This window comes from Colletotrichum orchidophilum, assembly GCF_001831195.1.
Source record: "Colletotrichum orchidophilum strain IMI 309357 chromosome Unknown Scaffold_4.1, whole genome shotgun sequence".
NCBI lineage: Eukaryota > Fungi > Ascomycota > Sordariomycetes > Glomerellales > Glomerellaceae > Colletotrichum > Colletotrichum orchidophilum.
This window is the reverse complement of record NW_019172960.1, coordinates 489,779-505,885: the sequence shown is the minus strand read 5'-3', so window position 1 is coordinate 505,885 and position 16,107 is coordinate 489,779. Positions and strand designations below refer to the sequence as shown.

The 16,107-nt window shown below is 55.9% G+C and overlaps 7 protein-coding genes across 7 annotated transcripts; 3 read left to right on the top strand and 4 right to left on the bottom strand.

The window, feature by feature from the left end:
* Window positions 1-149: 149 nt before the first annotated feature.
* On the bottom strand, window positions 150-723 carry CORC01_00813 (uncharacterized protein; the record flags this gene model as incomplete). Its single annotated transcript, XM_022612469.1, has 2 exons — window positions 150-488; window positions 556-723. The coding sequence occupies 2 exons, from the start codon at window positions 721-723 to the stop codon at window positions 150-152; spliced, it is 507 nt and encodes a 168-aa protein (XP_022481086.1).
* A 937-nt stretch (window positions 724-1,660) lies between these two features.
* Window positions 1,661-2,107, bottom strand: CORC01_00812 (uncharacterized protein; the record flags this gene model as incomplete). The annotated part of the gene is made up of 3 exons (XM_022612468.1): window positions 1,661-1,739; window positions 1,821-1,903; window positions 1,982-2,107. The coding sequence occupies 3 exons, from the start codon at window positions 2,105-2,107 to the stop codon at window positions 1,661-1,663; spliced, it is 288 nt and encodes a 95-aa protein (XP_022481085.1).
* A 126-nt stretch (window positions 2,108-2,233) lies between these two features.
* CORC01_00811 (uncharacterized protein) lies at window positions 2,234-3,976 on the top strand (the record flags this gene model as incomplete). Its single annotated transcript, XM_022612467.1, has 4 exons — window positions 2,234-2,404; window positions 2,511-3,005; window positions 3,053-3,326; window positions 3,375-3,976. 4 exons carry the CDS (start codon window positions 2,234-2,236, stop codon window positions 3,974-3,976), a joined length of 1,542 nt encoding a protein of 513 aa, XP_022481084.1.
* A 2,820-nt stretch (window positions 3,977-6,796) lies between these two features.
* On the top strand, window positions 6,797-8,062 carry CORC01_00810 (uncharacterized protein; the record flags this gene model as incomplete). Its single annotated transcript, XM_022612466.1, has 1 exon — window positions 6,797-8,062. The coding sequence occupies one exon, from the start codon at window positions 6,797-6,799 to the stop codon at window positions 8,060-8,062; it is 1,266 nt and encodes a 421-aa protein (XP_022481083.1).
* Window positions 8,063-8,977: 915 nt separating this feature from the next.
* On the bottom strand, window positions 8,978-10,448 carry CORC01_00809 (26S proteasome subunit P45 family protein; the record flags this gene model as incomplete). Its single annotated transcript, XM_022612465.1, has 3 exons — window positions 8,978-9,484; window positions 9,536-10,342; window positions 10,407-10,448. 3 exons carry the CDS (start codon window positions 10,446-10,448, stop codon window positions 8,978-8,980), a joined length of 1,356 nt encoding a protein of 451 aa, XP_022481082.1.
* A 1,689-nt stretch (window positions 10,449-12,137) lies between these two features.
* Window positions 12,138-13,291, top strand: CORC01_00808 (ubiquitin-conjugating enzyme; the record flags this gene model as incomplete). The annotated part of the gene is made up of 3 exons (XM_022612464.1): window positions 12,138-12,644; window positions 12,754-13,028; window positions 13,117-13,291. Coding segments are annotated over 3 exons (957 nt in total), but the record flags the coding sequence as incomplete, so codon positions are not given.
* A 1,229-nt stretch (window positions 13,292-14,520) lies between these two features.
* On the bottom strand, window positions 14,521-15,943 carry CORC01_00807 (succinate-CoA ligase; the record flags this gene model as incomplete). The annotated part of the gene is made up of 5 exons (XM_022612463.1): window positions 14,521-15,110; window positions 15,214-15,302; window positions 15,373-15,499; window positions 15,587-15,615; window positions 15,777-15,943. The coding sequence occupies 5 exons, from the start codon at window positions 15,941-15,943 to the stop codon at window positions 14,521-14,523; spliced, it is 1,002 nt and encodes a 333-aa protein (XP_022481080.1).
* Between the last annotated feature and the right edge of the window lie 164 nt (window positions 15,944-16,107).

Genomic DNA, 16,107 nt, shown 5'->3' with positions numbered 1-16,107 from the left:
GTGTCTGTGGAGGGCGTACACCATCCACAGCCTTTTCAGAATCAGGCGCCCCTTTTCTCAAACCCGTTCCCAATATCCGTACTTTCAAACGCCAGGCCATCTTTTCCCATCATATCTAGTACACGCATGCTTTCTATAAATGCTCTAACTCAATTGTGGGCGTGCACGTGAACGCCGTCCTCACGCTTAGTGACTGCATAAGTCTTTCCGTTGGGAGCGTCTACTTCCAGGTCGCCTCTAGCATGAATCGGCGACAATTCATATAAGCGCTTCGCGACAACGAAGCTGCCGGCGGCCCAGATCCAGACGAGGACGCCGATTGAGCAGGTAAAGAAGAGGGTCGGGACGAGGACGAGAAGGGCAATGCCGATCCAGAAGAGGGAGAAGACGACGGCGACACCGAAGGCGAAGGCGATGGTCGAGATGGAGAAGGAGATGAAGACGAGGATTGGGAGGAAGGAGAAGATGAATTGGCAGAGGATGAAGGCCTGGACTTGGTTGTTAGCAAAGCCGTTTGGTATCACGATATGTGCTGGATGGAGGGGCTCGACCTACAAAGAGGAATGGCTGCTCCTGAGCAAAGTTGTAGGCATTGCCCAACGCCTTTTGTCTGGTGTCGGGGCTTACGACCCGATTGATCTGGCGCTGACCGTAGGCGTAGACGCCAGCAGCGTTATCCTTGGCGGAGGCCTTGATATCATTGAAGTCGCTATTTGACGCCATGCTGGGCGATTCGTTTGGGGATGTCTGGTGGGATGTCTGGTGGAGGAGCGTCGTTGATGGGCGTCGAGGATATTGACGAGGGAGGGGTGGTCGATCGGGGTTGAAAGGCGGCCTTGGGGGAAAATGTCCTTTATCAATCGACACTCTCTCTTTCTCTTAGCTTCCCAGGGATGGACGGGATGCTGCAATTTGGGAGGGGTCGGTCGTACGGTTGGCCGCTCGCAGGGAGAGAGACACAGACGCAGCGATTATGCGGCCAAGTACTTTGTAGCTCAAGGACGGCCAGCGGCAGGCCGGTGACGGACGAGTGACAGAGGCTGAATTGGGTGATTGGATGCAAGCTACAGCGTACAACCGGCTGCTTCTGTTGCGTGGCACGGGTGGGTGGGCAATGGCAATGGGCAATGGGCGAAGAGATTAGCAGCTGATGCTGACGTTGACGCGCTGCTGGCGTCTCCTTTCTTTGGCTAAGATCCGAACGGGAGGAGAGCTGGAGCTTGGAGGAGCTATCCGTCCAAGCCGCTCCTGACCTCACCACCCTCAGCTTTTACGGAACGGCAAGTCGCGTTCCGCCGGGGCGCGTCATGCAGGTCGCATTTTAGCACGGCGTGCCTGCGTTCGGCTGGTTCCTTGACAGTGGAAGTACCTGCCCATGCTGCCCTGCCTGTTGCCCCGCGGAGGAACGAGGGCACTGGTTGGTCAAGCCACATGTCGCAGCATCAGCCACGTCAGCCCATAGTCCCTGGGGGAATGGGCTAAGCGTGCTAAGCTTGCCAAGGTATCCGGTACGTATCGTATCCCCAGGTGCGGAGAGGAGCTTGGGCCATTCCTCGACCAGGTAGGTGCCTTATCCGTGCGCAGATCTGCCCCAAACGGAAGGGCCTCCCCTCCGTCTGTTCTTCACCGTTTTAAACCTTACCGTCACGTGCCGTTTCAGTCAGCGCAGAATGGCGAGCGGACTGCGCCAGCTTCCAGCCTCCAGTTCCAGGGCCACCCTGACAGTCTCGAGACCCCTTCTTTTATAACACATGCAACGTGCATCTGTCAAAACTTCGCAATTCCGCCACTTCTCATTGTAAACACCGCCCTCGCGTTACCCTATCTTGATCGCATTGTGAAATCCAGCATCGATATACGCACTCCGCATCTGCCGACGGTGGTGCGCGTGCTCCATCTGCATCTGCGAGTGCATGGGTCCCCGTCTGTTAGCCGCAACGTGGAGCCCCGGGCGGCGGGACTCTCTCTCTCTCTCTCTCACGCTTGCTTGGTGCTGGCGTAGTGTAGCTACATCCTGCAGCCCGGCAGTATGAAGAGCGACGCCACCGACCTTGGGGATCAGATAATCGACTTTGGACTGCGTCGCCTTGTCCAAGCGCCAAAACATCCCTTGAGACAGCGCATTCCAGCTCCTCGGAGCACAAGAGGGAGAAGGAGAAGAGCTTCTTCCCACTGACGAGTTACACCCCGGCGGTGCTTGTCATTCAGAGATTTATCGAGCGAGTCAAATGCCATGAACGGCGCCTCGGAAAGGAAGGGGTCCACCACCTCGCTCAAGGACGAGGTGGCGGCTCTGGAGAACGGCGCCGGACGGCCAAAGATGGCCACCGCGACACGCGGCACCCGTATAGGTCACAAGAAGTCGAGGAATGGCTGTCAGCAGTGCAAGAAACGGCGTGTCAAGGTCAGTTATTCAGGGCCCTGGTCTCTGCAGCAAGCCATGCCAAGCAAGCCGACCCCTTCAGCCCGGAAACCTTTAGTGGCTTGGATGAGTAACTAACAACACTCAGTGTGATGAGAGTCGGCCATGTCGCAACTGTGTACGACACGACGTCAAGTGCAGTCTTGTCCTCACGCCATTCGCACCTCAGCTTCATCCCGTCAACGAGTCGCCCAAACCAGCCCAGGATGCCGCAAGCGCGGCGACACCAGGCAGCGTCGGCGGAGCTTCGACGACCAGCCGCCCAGCCAGCCGCCGCGAAAGGCCCTTGCCTCAATTATCTTCATTAAAAGACAAGGCCGCCGCCATCCAAGGGCTGCTCTCAGAGTTCACAGCTGAAGTAGATGCCCTCAACCACCAGAACGTTCATGAGAACTACTCAAGCCCCACCAACGGGTCAAGTCACGGCGACTCGGGAGATACCCACGGTATATCCCAAGCTGACTGGTTGACCGATATGCAACTTGTCCATCACTTCACCACCACCACGGCTCATACCATTTCTGAGAATCCAGACTTTGTGTATCTGTGGACCACAACAGTGCCGCAGATTGCATTCGCCAACGTAAGTCCTCTCCTGTGCACGTACTTGCACTCAACTCAGCCTTCCAGGAGTTCCTCCTTCATGGCATCTTGGCCGTAGCAGCTATCCACAGAGCCCACCTCAACCCCGAGAAAAGGGACGAGAACGCCAACTTATCAGTACGCCACCAGAACATCGCCCTGAGTCAGTTCTCGCCAGGGCTGAGCGAGATTGGTGAAAACAACGCCGACGCCTACGTGCTCCACGCGATATGCATCTTCCTACTCAACACCTACTCCATCGCGAACCCCCAGGGGCCCATCACCTCCAAGGACGTCGCTCAGTCCTTCATCCTGCTTCAAGGTCAGAGCCCCACCCGAGCCACGTCTTTGTTATACTGACCCACCCCAGGAATCAAGAGCATCCTCACCCTTCCGTTCGCTCACCGCTACATCTCCAACGGCCCGCTAGCCCGCTGGCTCTACCAAGGCGGCGTCGAGCCGGCCGTAGGGGGCAACTTCGCCTCCAAAGTCGACGATCTTCTCAACCTCACGCGAAGCATGGCACCCTCGGACGACACGACGACCTGCCAGTCCGCGCTCGAGGGGCTCAAAATCACCTTTGCCGCGGTCTCTTCCCCGAAACACAGGTCCGGTCTGGTCTGGCGCTGGGCCGTCTCCCTCCCCCAGCCGTTCCTCGAGCTGATGAGCCAGAACCACCCTATGGCCCTCGTCATCCTCATGCACTACGCAGCGCTGGTTAACGCCACTGAGCGCAACATGTGGTACCTCGTCGGCTGGGGCAGGAACGTGGCTTCGGCTTTGGACCAGGCTATCCAGGAGCCCTGGAGGGAATGGATCCAATGGCCTCTGAGGTGCATCCGGGAGGGTGTCGATATTCGGCATGCTGAGTCTTTCAAGCCGGTGCCGATTGAAGGTGTTCCGAGGACGCAACCTCCCACCGGCGGCAACTTCAAGCTGGATCTTTTTAGACAAGGCGAGCCCCCGGCATGAAGCACACGAGGCTTTGATTGAGATGAGCCCCGTGGAAGAGCAGTCTGTCGATCCAGTACGGAGTGAGGCTCAAACATGAGATGGGCTTCCCATCGAGTGGCCTCGGTCAGAGATTGTCACTATCTTCCCAACGTCGTTCAATGGCACGCCGAGAAGATCTTCCGGCAACATCAAAACGCCCCGGTGATGGCTTAATTGCGCAAAAACCAGGCTCACCCGCCACCTAAACCGGGAAAGCCACGCAGCTTCAGCCCCGGTCCATCTCTGTTCAGGCGGAGATGATGCACCGGCCTATCGTGAGGACACTCGGTCGAAATACTAACGTATCCGCGCTTGTCGTATGAAGCACCACGCAGCAAAGACTTTGGAAATCAAGAGGAGGTACTTTTGAGTCGTCAAACCACGCAACGACTTGCGGAATCGCCAGCTGAAAGGTCCACCGAAGACCCCGGCGAGGCAGCGAGGTCCTATACACACATACGACAATTTTCGAGGCGATGCAGTGGACGTTGTCGACGTGTTAGCATGGCATCAAGGGAGCCTTACGCTAGAGGCGCGGGCAGCCTAGCTTGGCTTTGTTTTTTTGTCATTCGTTTGTGGAGCTGCGTCAACACCAGACAAGGGCTGAGCATGAGGCAAACAAATACCCATCCACATTGACTGGCATGACAAACTTCCTGCGGGAATATCGGAGGACTACCACCTGGCTCGTAATGGTGCTGATCACCTCTTCGTGAACGTATCGGAGGCTCTCTATACTGCGACTCTCGGACCGTCAAGACGGAGCTTTAAGCAGAAGCGGGAGTAAACCACGGCGAAAGACCTTGGTTTGAAGTGAGTGGTCTCAAGCGCTCACCAGTCTCTCTGCAGCTTTTCTGAAGAGTGTTTAGCACCTGGCAGTGGTCGTCATGGCGAAAAGGGCCACATCCAAATATTTGAGACTGCAAACCATACAGGCGCTTGCTTGACCTGCAAATCTACACAAGATACTTAAATTGGATACTTTGATTCATCCAGTTGTTTTATGGCTTTAGTGCTGTCTGTATGTATGTCTCGTCGATCTCACCATGGCCGAGAAGAATACAGTAAAGGAATATTCGACGTTGTCAGATTAAGATTTCGGTGCGGAGCGATCCTTGGTTGATTGACTTTTGAGTTGCGTCCACCGACGGTGGAAAATCAGCATCGCAAAAAGTGAGAAGAAATCCTCGCCAACGTATTGTCCAAAAGGGGGCGTACGGAAGAGAATCAAATTAAAGACAAATATATAAGATTCTCGACCAAAGCAAAAGGAAGTGTCCCTAGCAAGGCTCGAACTTGCGACCTTTGGATATCTCTAGATGATCTAGAGTCATATGTATGGATATGAGACCAACGCTCTACCGACTGAGCCATAGAGACATCTTATAGAATTCAGGGCAAAATTGTGCTGCTATGTACCGTGACCAATTAGTGTCTTTATCCTGACGAACCAAATCTCTCCGTTTACCCAAATCCGGTTCCATTCCGCGCCCCTGCAGCCCCTGCAGCCCCACCTCGCTCTTCCGCCGCGCTTCGGCCTCCCGCCGTTCGGGCAGCTCGATCCTCGCGAGGACCTCACCCACCGAGCCGCGCACTTACCGTCTTATCATGGAGGGGACAGGATACAAAGACAAGCCGTACTGCAAGACAGGGCAGGGTGAGCTAATTAGCTAGCCAAGCTTTCCATTCACACACCAACTTCCAACGAGGACCCATGACCTGACAGTTGCACACACTCACACTCACTCTTACTCACTCACACGCCCATAGACGCTGCCAAACTCTCCGTCTCACCCAACTTCTCCAACTGCGCCACCATCCGCCTTTCAGTTCATTGCTCTTGCTGGTGAGATGGGGGCTGACGAGGAGTAAGGCACTGCATTTCATCCCAACTCAGGTCCATCTCGCACGAATCTTTGGGGCCAGACTGGCGGACGCCATCACATGAAACCAATAGGGCAAACCCAAGCCTTTTTCTCCTTCTTTTTGAGTATCTTGCTGTCGTCGTCTGCATGGGATGATTGATTTCCCCGCCTCCATTGCTCGCCGCGTCTTTGCCTTGCTCATCTCTCTCGCTGCCTCTTGCTTCCCACTTCCCACTTACCGCTTCCCCCATCCCGTCCGTCTTGTCCTCCTATCGCCTCCGTAGTCGAGTCCCTCCGTCTCCGAGTGCAAGCCTGTTCCGAATATTGCAAATAGTACTGTGACAACCCTAAGTTTCCTGCCCAGGCGGCGCCCAGACGCCAAGAAGCATGAACCATCACCAAGCAAAAGTCCTCCCCTTCCTCTGGACAAATTCCCACTGGTCCATCGGTCTCATTCCTCTCCTCTACGTCCCCCCGTCGCCGTCGCCGCCCTCACCTCTCGCCGTCTTGGGACCCGTCCTCGCGAGGCGAGACCACTTCTCGGCCCTTCCCCCATCAGTCGCGGTGCCACACTATTCCCGCGGGCTGGGGCGAAGCGCAAAGCTGCGCGCGCAAGCGTCATCCCGGCTTCGACCTTGAAGGTTGCTGGTCTTTGCACCTCTGGCTCGGGGGACGATCCCTGATGATGCCTCCGTCCTGCCCACGCCTCAAGTGAGGATGTGTCTGTTGAGACGAAGGACGTATATAGCATGCTCGTGAGCACCGTTCAATGGTGGGTTGTTTCCCCCTCTCTCTATCAAACACACTTACAGCGAGAAAGTCAGAGCTTTGTGAGGCGATACCCATTGCATCTTGACATCTCCATATCCCAACATCGTCGACTTACACGGCCAGGACACACAACTCTATCAACACCCAACCCGCCCTAACCACAATGACCCTCGTCACAGAACCAAAGGCAACCTCCCAGGCTCCGGCCCAGGCTCCGGCCCAGGCTCAGGAACATGCCCAAGAAGCAGACACCCACTCCCTCCACTCCCACCCCTCCTCCTCCTCCTCCTCCTCCTCCTCCTCAGCCCGCTCAACCCTCACCCGCCGCTTCTCACTCACCCGCACCCTCTCCTCCCTCCACCGGACTCGCTCCAACGCCACAGACCGGGCCCCTCCGGCCGTGAAGCCCCCCGGAAAGGGCTTCGGCGCAAACCTCCACAAAATCACCACAACGGCCGGCATCCCCCTCAACAAGGCCGCTCACCTCGTCGGCGCCGAGGGCTGGTTCCCGCAAACCATGCCCCGCGAGTGCGCCAAAGCAGCCCGCATCCTCCACGCCTTCACCGACCTCGGCCCCGAACCGCCAACGGCCCAGGGACCCCTCCACCCCCTCGGCATCACCCGCCGCGCCATGGTCACGATCCCCCACCAGGTCCTCGCCCACTGCGCCGGCCTCGCCATCTTCAACACCCTCCGCGCCGGCGCCTACATGGGCTCCCTCGCCGCCGGCTCCGGCCTCGTCGTCGCCCGCCGCCCAGACGGCACCTGGTCCCCGCCCTCCTCCTTCGTCGTCTCCACCCTCGGCGCGGGCTTCATGATCGGCCTCGACATTTACGACTGCGTCCTCGTCCTCAACACCGCCGCCCAGGTCGCCGCCTTTACTCACCCGCGCGTCTCCCTCGGCACCGAAGCCTCCGTGGCCATCGGGCCCGTCGGGACCGGCGGCGCCGTCGAGGCCGCCGTGTCCAAGACGGCGAGGCCAATGTACAGCTACATGAAGTCCCGCGGCCTCTGGGCCGGCGTGCAGATTGACGGCACGATTATCCTCGCCCGGCAGGACTGCAATAGCGTCGCGTACGCGGACCGCCGCATCTCGGCAAAGAAGATTTTGCAGACGCAGGCCGAGTGGCCCGAGGGATCCATGCCGCTGTGGCAGACGCTCATGGCGCTCGAGGGGCGGTATTCCGTGGACCCGGCCTTTGCTAGGGAGGTGGCGATGATGGGTTCGCCGGGCGATGCGACGCCGCCGCCGCCGCCGATGGATGATGATGACGACGTGCCTGCGCCGGCGTACACGCCTTCTGTAGCTTCGCAGTTGAACTTGAATACCTACAGCGGCGGCGAGGAGGGCGTCACGAACGCGCCCAAGGATGCCGAGGAGGCGCCGATTTTGGATGAAAAGGAGAGGCTTAGGCGGGCGGGATATTAAATTTCACCACCTTGCGGTTTCTTCACTCACGGACTTTTGTCTTTCTTTTGGAGTTGTTTTTAATTAGCTGGTCTCGGCTTGGAATGCCTGTACCAGTCGAGCATATCTTTTGCTGAGTTATGGGATAATGGATTTATGGCGCGTAACATTAGACTGTCACAGTAGTTCCCTACCGCACGATTTCAAGACTTGACGAATTTCCAATTCCAGTCCTCTTTGCTTTCACAACGTTCCCACCTACAATCCAAATCCAAGGGCTGGGAAATCATCCATACGAATAAGCTTCTGGAACTTCGCTCCGGCAACCAGGAGCCTCCTTGGTGACCCCCAGCCGCACCTATCAGGGATGCCGTCCCTGCGGACCAGAGCCGTGAGGTCTGGACCCCAATGCACAAAGGGCCCAGCCGAGGCGTTACTATCATCAAAGTCTCGAATGCCAATGAGTAGAGTTCGTCTGGGAAGCAAGCGTAATCTTGAGTTTGGGACTGTCACCCTGCGCGGCTAGCGATCAATTCCACCGTGGAGACCCCGGCACCCTTCCGTTAGCATGCGGAGAGATATTGGCGTCTTAGTAACGACTCTTCGTTCCACCAATGCGTTTGTTCCGGCAGATGCCCATCCTCGGCATGTAGACTGACTTCCAGGGTCCTCATTCAATGCTTATAAGATGTGCCTCATTTGGATAAAAAAAAAGACATGAGCCGGAAGCTTACGACAACAAAGTGCTCAAAGTTTCCGTTGATGCTTCACGACAGATGCAACATAGTCACTAATTTCACAGTGCAGCGCAGAATTGATCCATGTCGGTGTCGTTAATCAATGCCGAGTCAACGTCAAGCAACGTCAAGGCATGCCTTGCCATTATCTCTATTGTAGCCGCCGTCTAGCCATAGTCCCGTACCCTCGTCATACAAACTACAAGTACAAGCCTTCAGGCTCACTCTCCTGCTTGGTCCGAAGGACTCTCTCTCGGGCCGAACGGAAGTCTGCCATTTGTACACGCATACGGCGCTCGCGGAGAGCCAGGAGACCGGCCTCTGAGCAAATGGCCTTGATGTCGGCACCAGACAGATCGTCCTTTTGCGAGATGAACTCCTCGAGGTCGACGTCATCGTTGAGCGACATCTTGGAAGTGTGAAGCGTAAAAATTTTACGCTTCGTGTTCTGGTCGGGGTTCTCAAACAGAATCTTTCTGTCGATACGTCCGGGACGGATCAAGGCGGGGTCGAGAGTCTCGATCTTGTTGGTGGCCATGATGACCTTGACGTCACCACGGTCGTCGAAACCGTCGAGCTGGTTGAGAAGTTCCAGCATGGTTCGCTGCACTTCACGCTCACCACCCGAGGTCGAGTCGTAACGCTTCGTTCCAATCGCATCGATTTCGTCAATGAACACAATCGAGGGGGCGTTCTCGCCGGCAACCTAGACTTGTTAGAGGAAAAGTAGCTAGCAAATGTGCAAAGACAAACGTACCTGGAACAGTTGGCGGACGAGACGGGGACCGTCACCGAGGTACTTCTGGATAAGTTCACTTCCCACTATACGCAGGAAAGTAGCAGACGTCTGGTTGGCAACGGCCTTGGCGAGCAGCGTCTTTCCGGTACCAGGAGCACCATAGAGAATGACACCCTTGGGTGGCTTGATACCCATCTCCTCGTACAGCTCGGGATGCAACAGAGGAAGCTCGACCGACTCTCTGACTTCCTGGATCTGCTGCTCCAAACCACCAATATCGGCGTATGACTCCGTTGGTGCCTTGTCTAGCTTCATCACACTGACCAGCGGATCGGCATCATCAGTCAGAACACCAACAATGCTGACGCTCTTGTGATGGAGCAGAACGCTGGCGCCGGGCTCTAGCAGGTCCTTGTCGACGAAGCTCATGATGCTGACGTAGTACTCGGGACCAGTCGTGCTACTGACGATCGCGTGGTCATCGTCAATCATCTCCTCCAACGTGCCAACGCCCATGGGGCTGCCACGCATATCGTCGACACGACCACGCTCGTCGGCCATGCGATCGACATCACCCTCGGGGCCGACCGCGGCACCCTCCTTGACGGCCTTGGCCTTGCGAAGGCGCTCCTGGTTCTCGACGTACTCCTCCTCAAGGATCAAGTGATCGTGGATTCGCTGCATTCGTAGTAGGCGGAGTTTGCATCGACTGGTGGGGAAAACGGCAGGGAGCTTCGCAGCGGCGCTGGTGCCAGCCGCCTTTCTCTTCTTGCGACCGACTCTGGTGGTAGGGCGTGGGGGAGGCTCGTACTTGGGCTTCTCCTTCTGCATTGCCAATCAGTCCATTGACACCATTGTGCGTCTTGTTCTTGAATATGTTTGGACATACCTTCTTATCCTTCTCGTCCTTTCCATCACCTCCACCACCCATTCCTGACTGGTTCTGACCCTACACAGAGCTATTAGATCGTGGCTGCCACCTTTCGGGGAGCGGTGCTTACCATCTTGGCACAGGGAGCTCCAAGAGCTCAGTAAGAATGTGCAGACGGCCTTTCTATGTTGACGGGAAGAAAAAGGGGCGGTCCTCTGATTCGGGGAGGTGTCGAGGTGTCGTCGATGAGCTTGTGATGATGATGGTTGGAGGTGGATTCCGGAGATGGAGGTGGAAGCGCAGGGGAGCAAGGCAAGGCTGCTGCTGCTTGCGTAGGTAATCAATGCGTAGCAGCACCGGGGGCCACTGCAGGCGGCAGAGAAACGCGACGCTCAGCTTTCCTCTACCTAGGCCGGAAACAGCAAAGGTGATCCCTGAGTCACGTGTCTTGTCGGAGGCTTATCCAAGCCACATTGCTGAGTCAGGCGCTTCCCGCGAGTTCCAAGATAAGGTACCTTAAGCAAGGATGAATCAATCACCTTGACGGTTTCCCTCCTCTGGGATTACGCCCCTGGAATAAGAGGTAGAAATACTAGCTGGGTGGATTCATTTTTTCTCTCTCTTCACTTCAGGAACTAGCTGAAAGTCTCACCTCAAGTCGCATCTTATAAACAGTTTCAGACGAGGGGGTTTTCTCATCTGTTCAACTAGACAGTTTCAACGTGCGTTTGTCTTCCGGGAAAGAAATGAAAGCTAGCTTCTTTAAAGTGTTCGAAGCAGATTTTTTCTTGAATTATCTTCCGGACACGGCCAATAAAATCATTCAACACTGGCGTTTTGAACTTTGAGACTCGTCCCGCGAGGTGGCTCAGCGGGTAGCACTGTTTTCTGACTCCTGTCAAACTTAGGGCTCCATTGAGCATGAAGGTAATGGAAGCTTGCAATGCGCGCTACATGTCATACAGCAGTTGAAGAGCATTTAGATCTTTGAACTTGCCGTTCGTTGGCCGATCTATCTCCATTTGTAGCCGGAACAAGATCGTCATCAAAAGTGCGTCACAAGTTGGACGAGAAACACCTTGCTGTGGTTGAAGGGTAGTCGAGTGAGTCTCTGTGGTGCTGAGTGTTCCGGGAATGGCCCATGGGCGAGATTAGGGGGTCTATCAAGGGCACATTCAAAAAGGTGTATGAGACACAGGAAACTCGCTGCTTGGTCTAGGTCCTATTAGAATTTTTAATATTCACTTGGAATACCCTAAGGGACATCCGCGAAGAGTGGTGGAGAGTAAAGTTTGGCTCCCCTCGTCGACACGTCGAGTCCAAAGTAGTTCACCGTGTCTGTGTAAGTGAGGCCTCGGTGACACCGAACGTCATGGCGTCTGATGAGTTTGTCAAGTCAGTTCCAGTCCCTGCTCAACCAACGGCAACACATTGAACATTTGATTTATGTGCCGCAAGCTGTCCTCTCGCTTTGATTAGGCTATCGGAGACCTGTCTGATGCGTCTCGTTGGTGTACCTGTAACCAGACACAAGAGCTGACAGGGCCGGTGACATGTCTCCGTCAAGGTTCCTACCCACGCTACCTTGGCTTACCTAAGGTACCTCTTTGCGCCGTTCCCGACCCCGCCTTCTCCAGTAGCTGCCCCAGCGGGCCAAACAGCTCCCTGGCGGCCCTGACAATCCAAGGGCGCTAAGGTGTGGTGGCGGGCTTGCACGGACCATTTCAGCATCATCTGTCGCTCTGTAGAGAAGGGGGAGGGGTGTTGGGTTCCGACACCGAACGGTCCTTTGCCCACGCAACCTTGCCTTGCTTTCTCCCCACGACAACACTGACGAGGCGTCTCTACCTCGAATCTACAAACTTGAAGACAGAGACATACACCCTCACAACACACGGCTCTACTCTCTACCGCTGCTTGCCTTTTCGCGACGGAACACCCATCCAACACCGCCAAATCTGCGAAGCAATCACAATTTCCACCATGTCTAATCCCGCCCTCACCCCAAAGGAGAGACGGATCGGCAAGGAGCTGATGGATATTCGCAACGACAAGGACAACTCTGGAGTCTTTGCCTACCCGATCGACGAGTCCAACGTGCTGCACCTGAAGGGCTCCTTTCCTGCACCGCCCGATACACCCTACGCTGGCGGCCAGTATGAAGTCGACATCAAGATCCCCGACAGTTATCCGTTCAAGTCTCCCACCATCAAGTTCATCACCAGGATCTGGCATCCCAACGTCAGCAGTCAAACCGTGCGTCTTCCTCCCCGCCACAGCCATGCTGTGTCCTACACCGACGTCTTTTTACAATACACGTGCTACCCATGATCCATAGCAGGGCCCGAGATGCTGACGTAAATAGGGTGCCATCTGTCTCGACACGCTAGGCAGTGGCTGGTCTCCTGTGCAGACAATAAAGACTGCACTGCTCTCCCTCCGCATGCTGCTCGAGTTCCCGAATCCCAAGGACCCCCAAGACGCAGAGGTCGCCAAGATGATGCTTGAGAACCCAGAGGGTTTTGCAAAAAAGGCACACGAGTGGGCTGTCAAATATGCCGGTGCACAGCCAAAGGAGTTCGACACAACAAAGTACAAGCAAGTTGCTTCCGAGCAAGCAAAGGCAAACGACGTCAATAGGTTCGTTTGCAAGAGTCGGCTGCGTGCTGGACACAGTCTACGCAGCTCAGGAAAGCTGCATCAAGATACAAGGCTGACGGAATTATAGATATGCGGGCTACAACAAGGATCTCATCGACCGTTTTGTCAACATGGGATTCGAGCTCGATGCTGTCGTCGAAGCCTTTACTTACATAGGCATCGACCGCAACGGCGGCATGGACTATGAGCTGGAGGAGGCATACCTGGGTGACATTACCGCCCACCTCCTCGGTGAGCAATGAGTCAGCTGCCTGACTCGAGGTTGCCCGATGGAATGATTGATCGAGGACGATGGGCAACTATGCCGTCGCACACTCCTGGTTTGAGGGCGATATTAGATGACAGTTACGAACACGGCAAATCATGAGACACCAGGCGGCATTGCATCGAACATGGAGTTGGTCTACATCTAGAGCTGGGCATAAGTGGAATTCTGGCTTTTACGGCTGCCGTGCAGCGAATGGTTCGTCGACGCTGCGGTACAGGAAACTGGAAGCGTGCTGGGTGTCAAAAGCCCCAGACCCGCCTTCGACGATTCACAGCTTTTGCGCTCGTACGAACCTATTTGCTTTGACGACAACGTGTTGCATGTCTGGTAGGGGCCAGGCGGGAATAGGGACGGTTGGTTTGACTGGGGCACGGAGTATTTGCCTGCCTGAGCGTATGCCTCTGACAGATCCGCATGACGGACTTTTGGCGTTTTGGACACACGGCACGTTTGGATATTTATTCTGCTCTTTTCTTTCCTCACTGCTTACCTGGGGGAGTGTTTGCTGTAAATGTACAGGTAGCGCTAGGGTATGTTTCTCGCATACAGGGTCGTATCGACTCAGTAGCTGGCGACTCAAATCACATCATCTTCAGGTGCATCCTTTCCTCCGGACAAGTAGGCCCCAGTTTTTCTGGGCCGTAGCCGCCTCCCCTCGGGGTTCGGTGACGGGACCCTGGCTGATTTTGCTCGGGGTAGTATGGGGAGTCGTACGACGGCAGGGCCCTACATGCCGAGAAGGCGCGAAGCGCAACGAATGGGGAACGGGACAGCGGGTAGCGCAGCATATGTTCTTGCGGCAAAAAAAAAAAAATGGTTTATAAGCTTGGCGGATTCGAGATACAAAACGTGAGAGGGAAGGGGGTGGGGAGAAAGCACCGGCAGTATTTCTCATTCCGAAATTCGGGGCAACTTTCTTCAACCTTTCCCATCCCCTCCACCCTCCTTTGTTTGCCTGCCCTGTTGTCCTTGCCTAACCTCCAGTCTATATCAAGTTGTTTAGGGCAACATGTTCAAATACACACTCAACGCAACTCGCACGATGCAAGGGGGGAAGCGCCTCTTGTAAACCCTCCGCAACAACACGAGAGAGTTTGGTGTTTCCTATCCCGGTGACTACGCTCTCAACACAAAAAGTCTCTTCTTTAACATGTTACATACACAGCTGAAGTTTTCCCCTCCTCTTTTGGAAGATTAACTTTTTTACAAGAGGTCGCGGCGGACGAACTCGTCGTAGAGGGCTTTGCCGAGACCGGCGGGAGAGGGCTCGACGATGACGCCGGCGGCCTTGAGGGCGGAGATCTTGGAGTCGGCACCGCCCTTGCCACCGGAGACAATGGCACCGGCGTGACCCATGCGGCGGCCGGGGGGCGCGGAGATACCGGCAATGAAGGAGACGACAGGCTTGCCGCCGTTGACGGTGTTGTTGGCGCGGAGGAAGTCGGCGGCGTCCTCCTCAGCGGAACCGCCAATCTCGCCAATCATGATGATGCCGTCCGTCTCCTCGTCCTTGAGGAAGACGTTGAGGCAGTCGATGAAGTTGGTGCCGCTGAAGGGGTCACCGCCGATGCCGACGACGAGGGACTGGCCGAGGCCGGCTTGGGTGGTTTGGTTGACGGCCTCGTAGGTGAGGGTGCCGGAGCGGGAGACAATGCCGATGCGGCCGCGCTTGTGGATGAAGCCGGGCATAATGCCGATCTTGCACTGGCCCGGGGCGATAATGCCGGGGCAGTTGGGGCCGACGAGGCGGGTCTTGGATTGCGTCTTCAGCATGTTGGTGATGCGGACCATGTCTGGGAGGGTATGGTGAGTATTTCGAGATTGGATTGGCTTGAAAAGCTTCGAAAGCTTCAAAAGCCTCATAGGCACTGAGAGAGAGAGCGGAGGGGGGCATACCATGCTGGGGGATACCCTCAGTAATGCAGACGACGAGGGGGATCTCGGCGGCAATGGCCTCCTCGATACCGGCGGCGGCCAGAGGGGGGCTGTTTGGCTTCTAGGTCAACGTCCTGCTCTCCCAATGATTAATGTTCTCGGCATCGTAGAGTGACGTACGGGACGAAGATGGCGGTGGCATCGGCGCCAGTCTCCTTGACGGCCTCGCTGACGTTACCGAAGACGGGGAGACCGAGGTGCTCCTGGCCGGCCTTCTTGGGGTTCGTTCCACCGACGACCTTGGTGCCTGTATGCGTCCATTGATATCAGTTTCGGTTTTGCCATGTGCGCGGGATATGGAGCGCGCCATTGCTTCGGAGTTATTATCGCGTACCGTAGTCGATGGCCTGTTGCGCGTGGAAGCTATGTCGCAAATTGTGTTAGCTACAGTCTACTTGTTCAAGGTACCTGCGCATGCGCGGATAAAGTAAATAACGCCAGATATGTCTCCCCCAAACAGGGGTGGAACCAGGTGTTGTTACTATTCGGCCCCTCGGCCGTCGGAGGAAGATAGCATCACTTACGTTCCCTGCTTGCCAGTGAAGCCCTGGAAAAGCACCTTGGTCTCGGAGTTGATGCGCAGGTTGTCGATGGTCTTGGTGTAAGGGCCAGCTGCAGAGGCGCTGTATGCACGCTTCGCGGCTTGGTTCAGGAGCTTGCCTGCCGGCCGCATCTGTCTCAGGGACTGCATCTTGGGCGTGTATGTGTATGTGTTAAAAGGCGGATGTCAACGTGAATAGCGCAGCTTCGAGACCGCAGCGCCAATTAAGGAGGGGATGGGAACTTTGTTTCGGAGGAGGATCGTTGGAAGGTTGAGATGGCGGCTATCGGGGGAGGGAAAAAGAGAAGATAGCT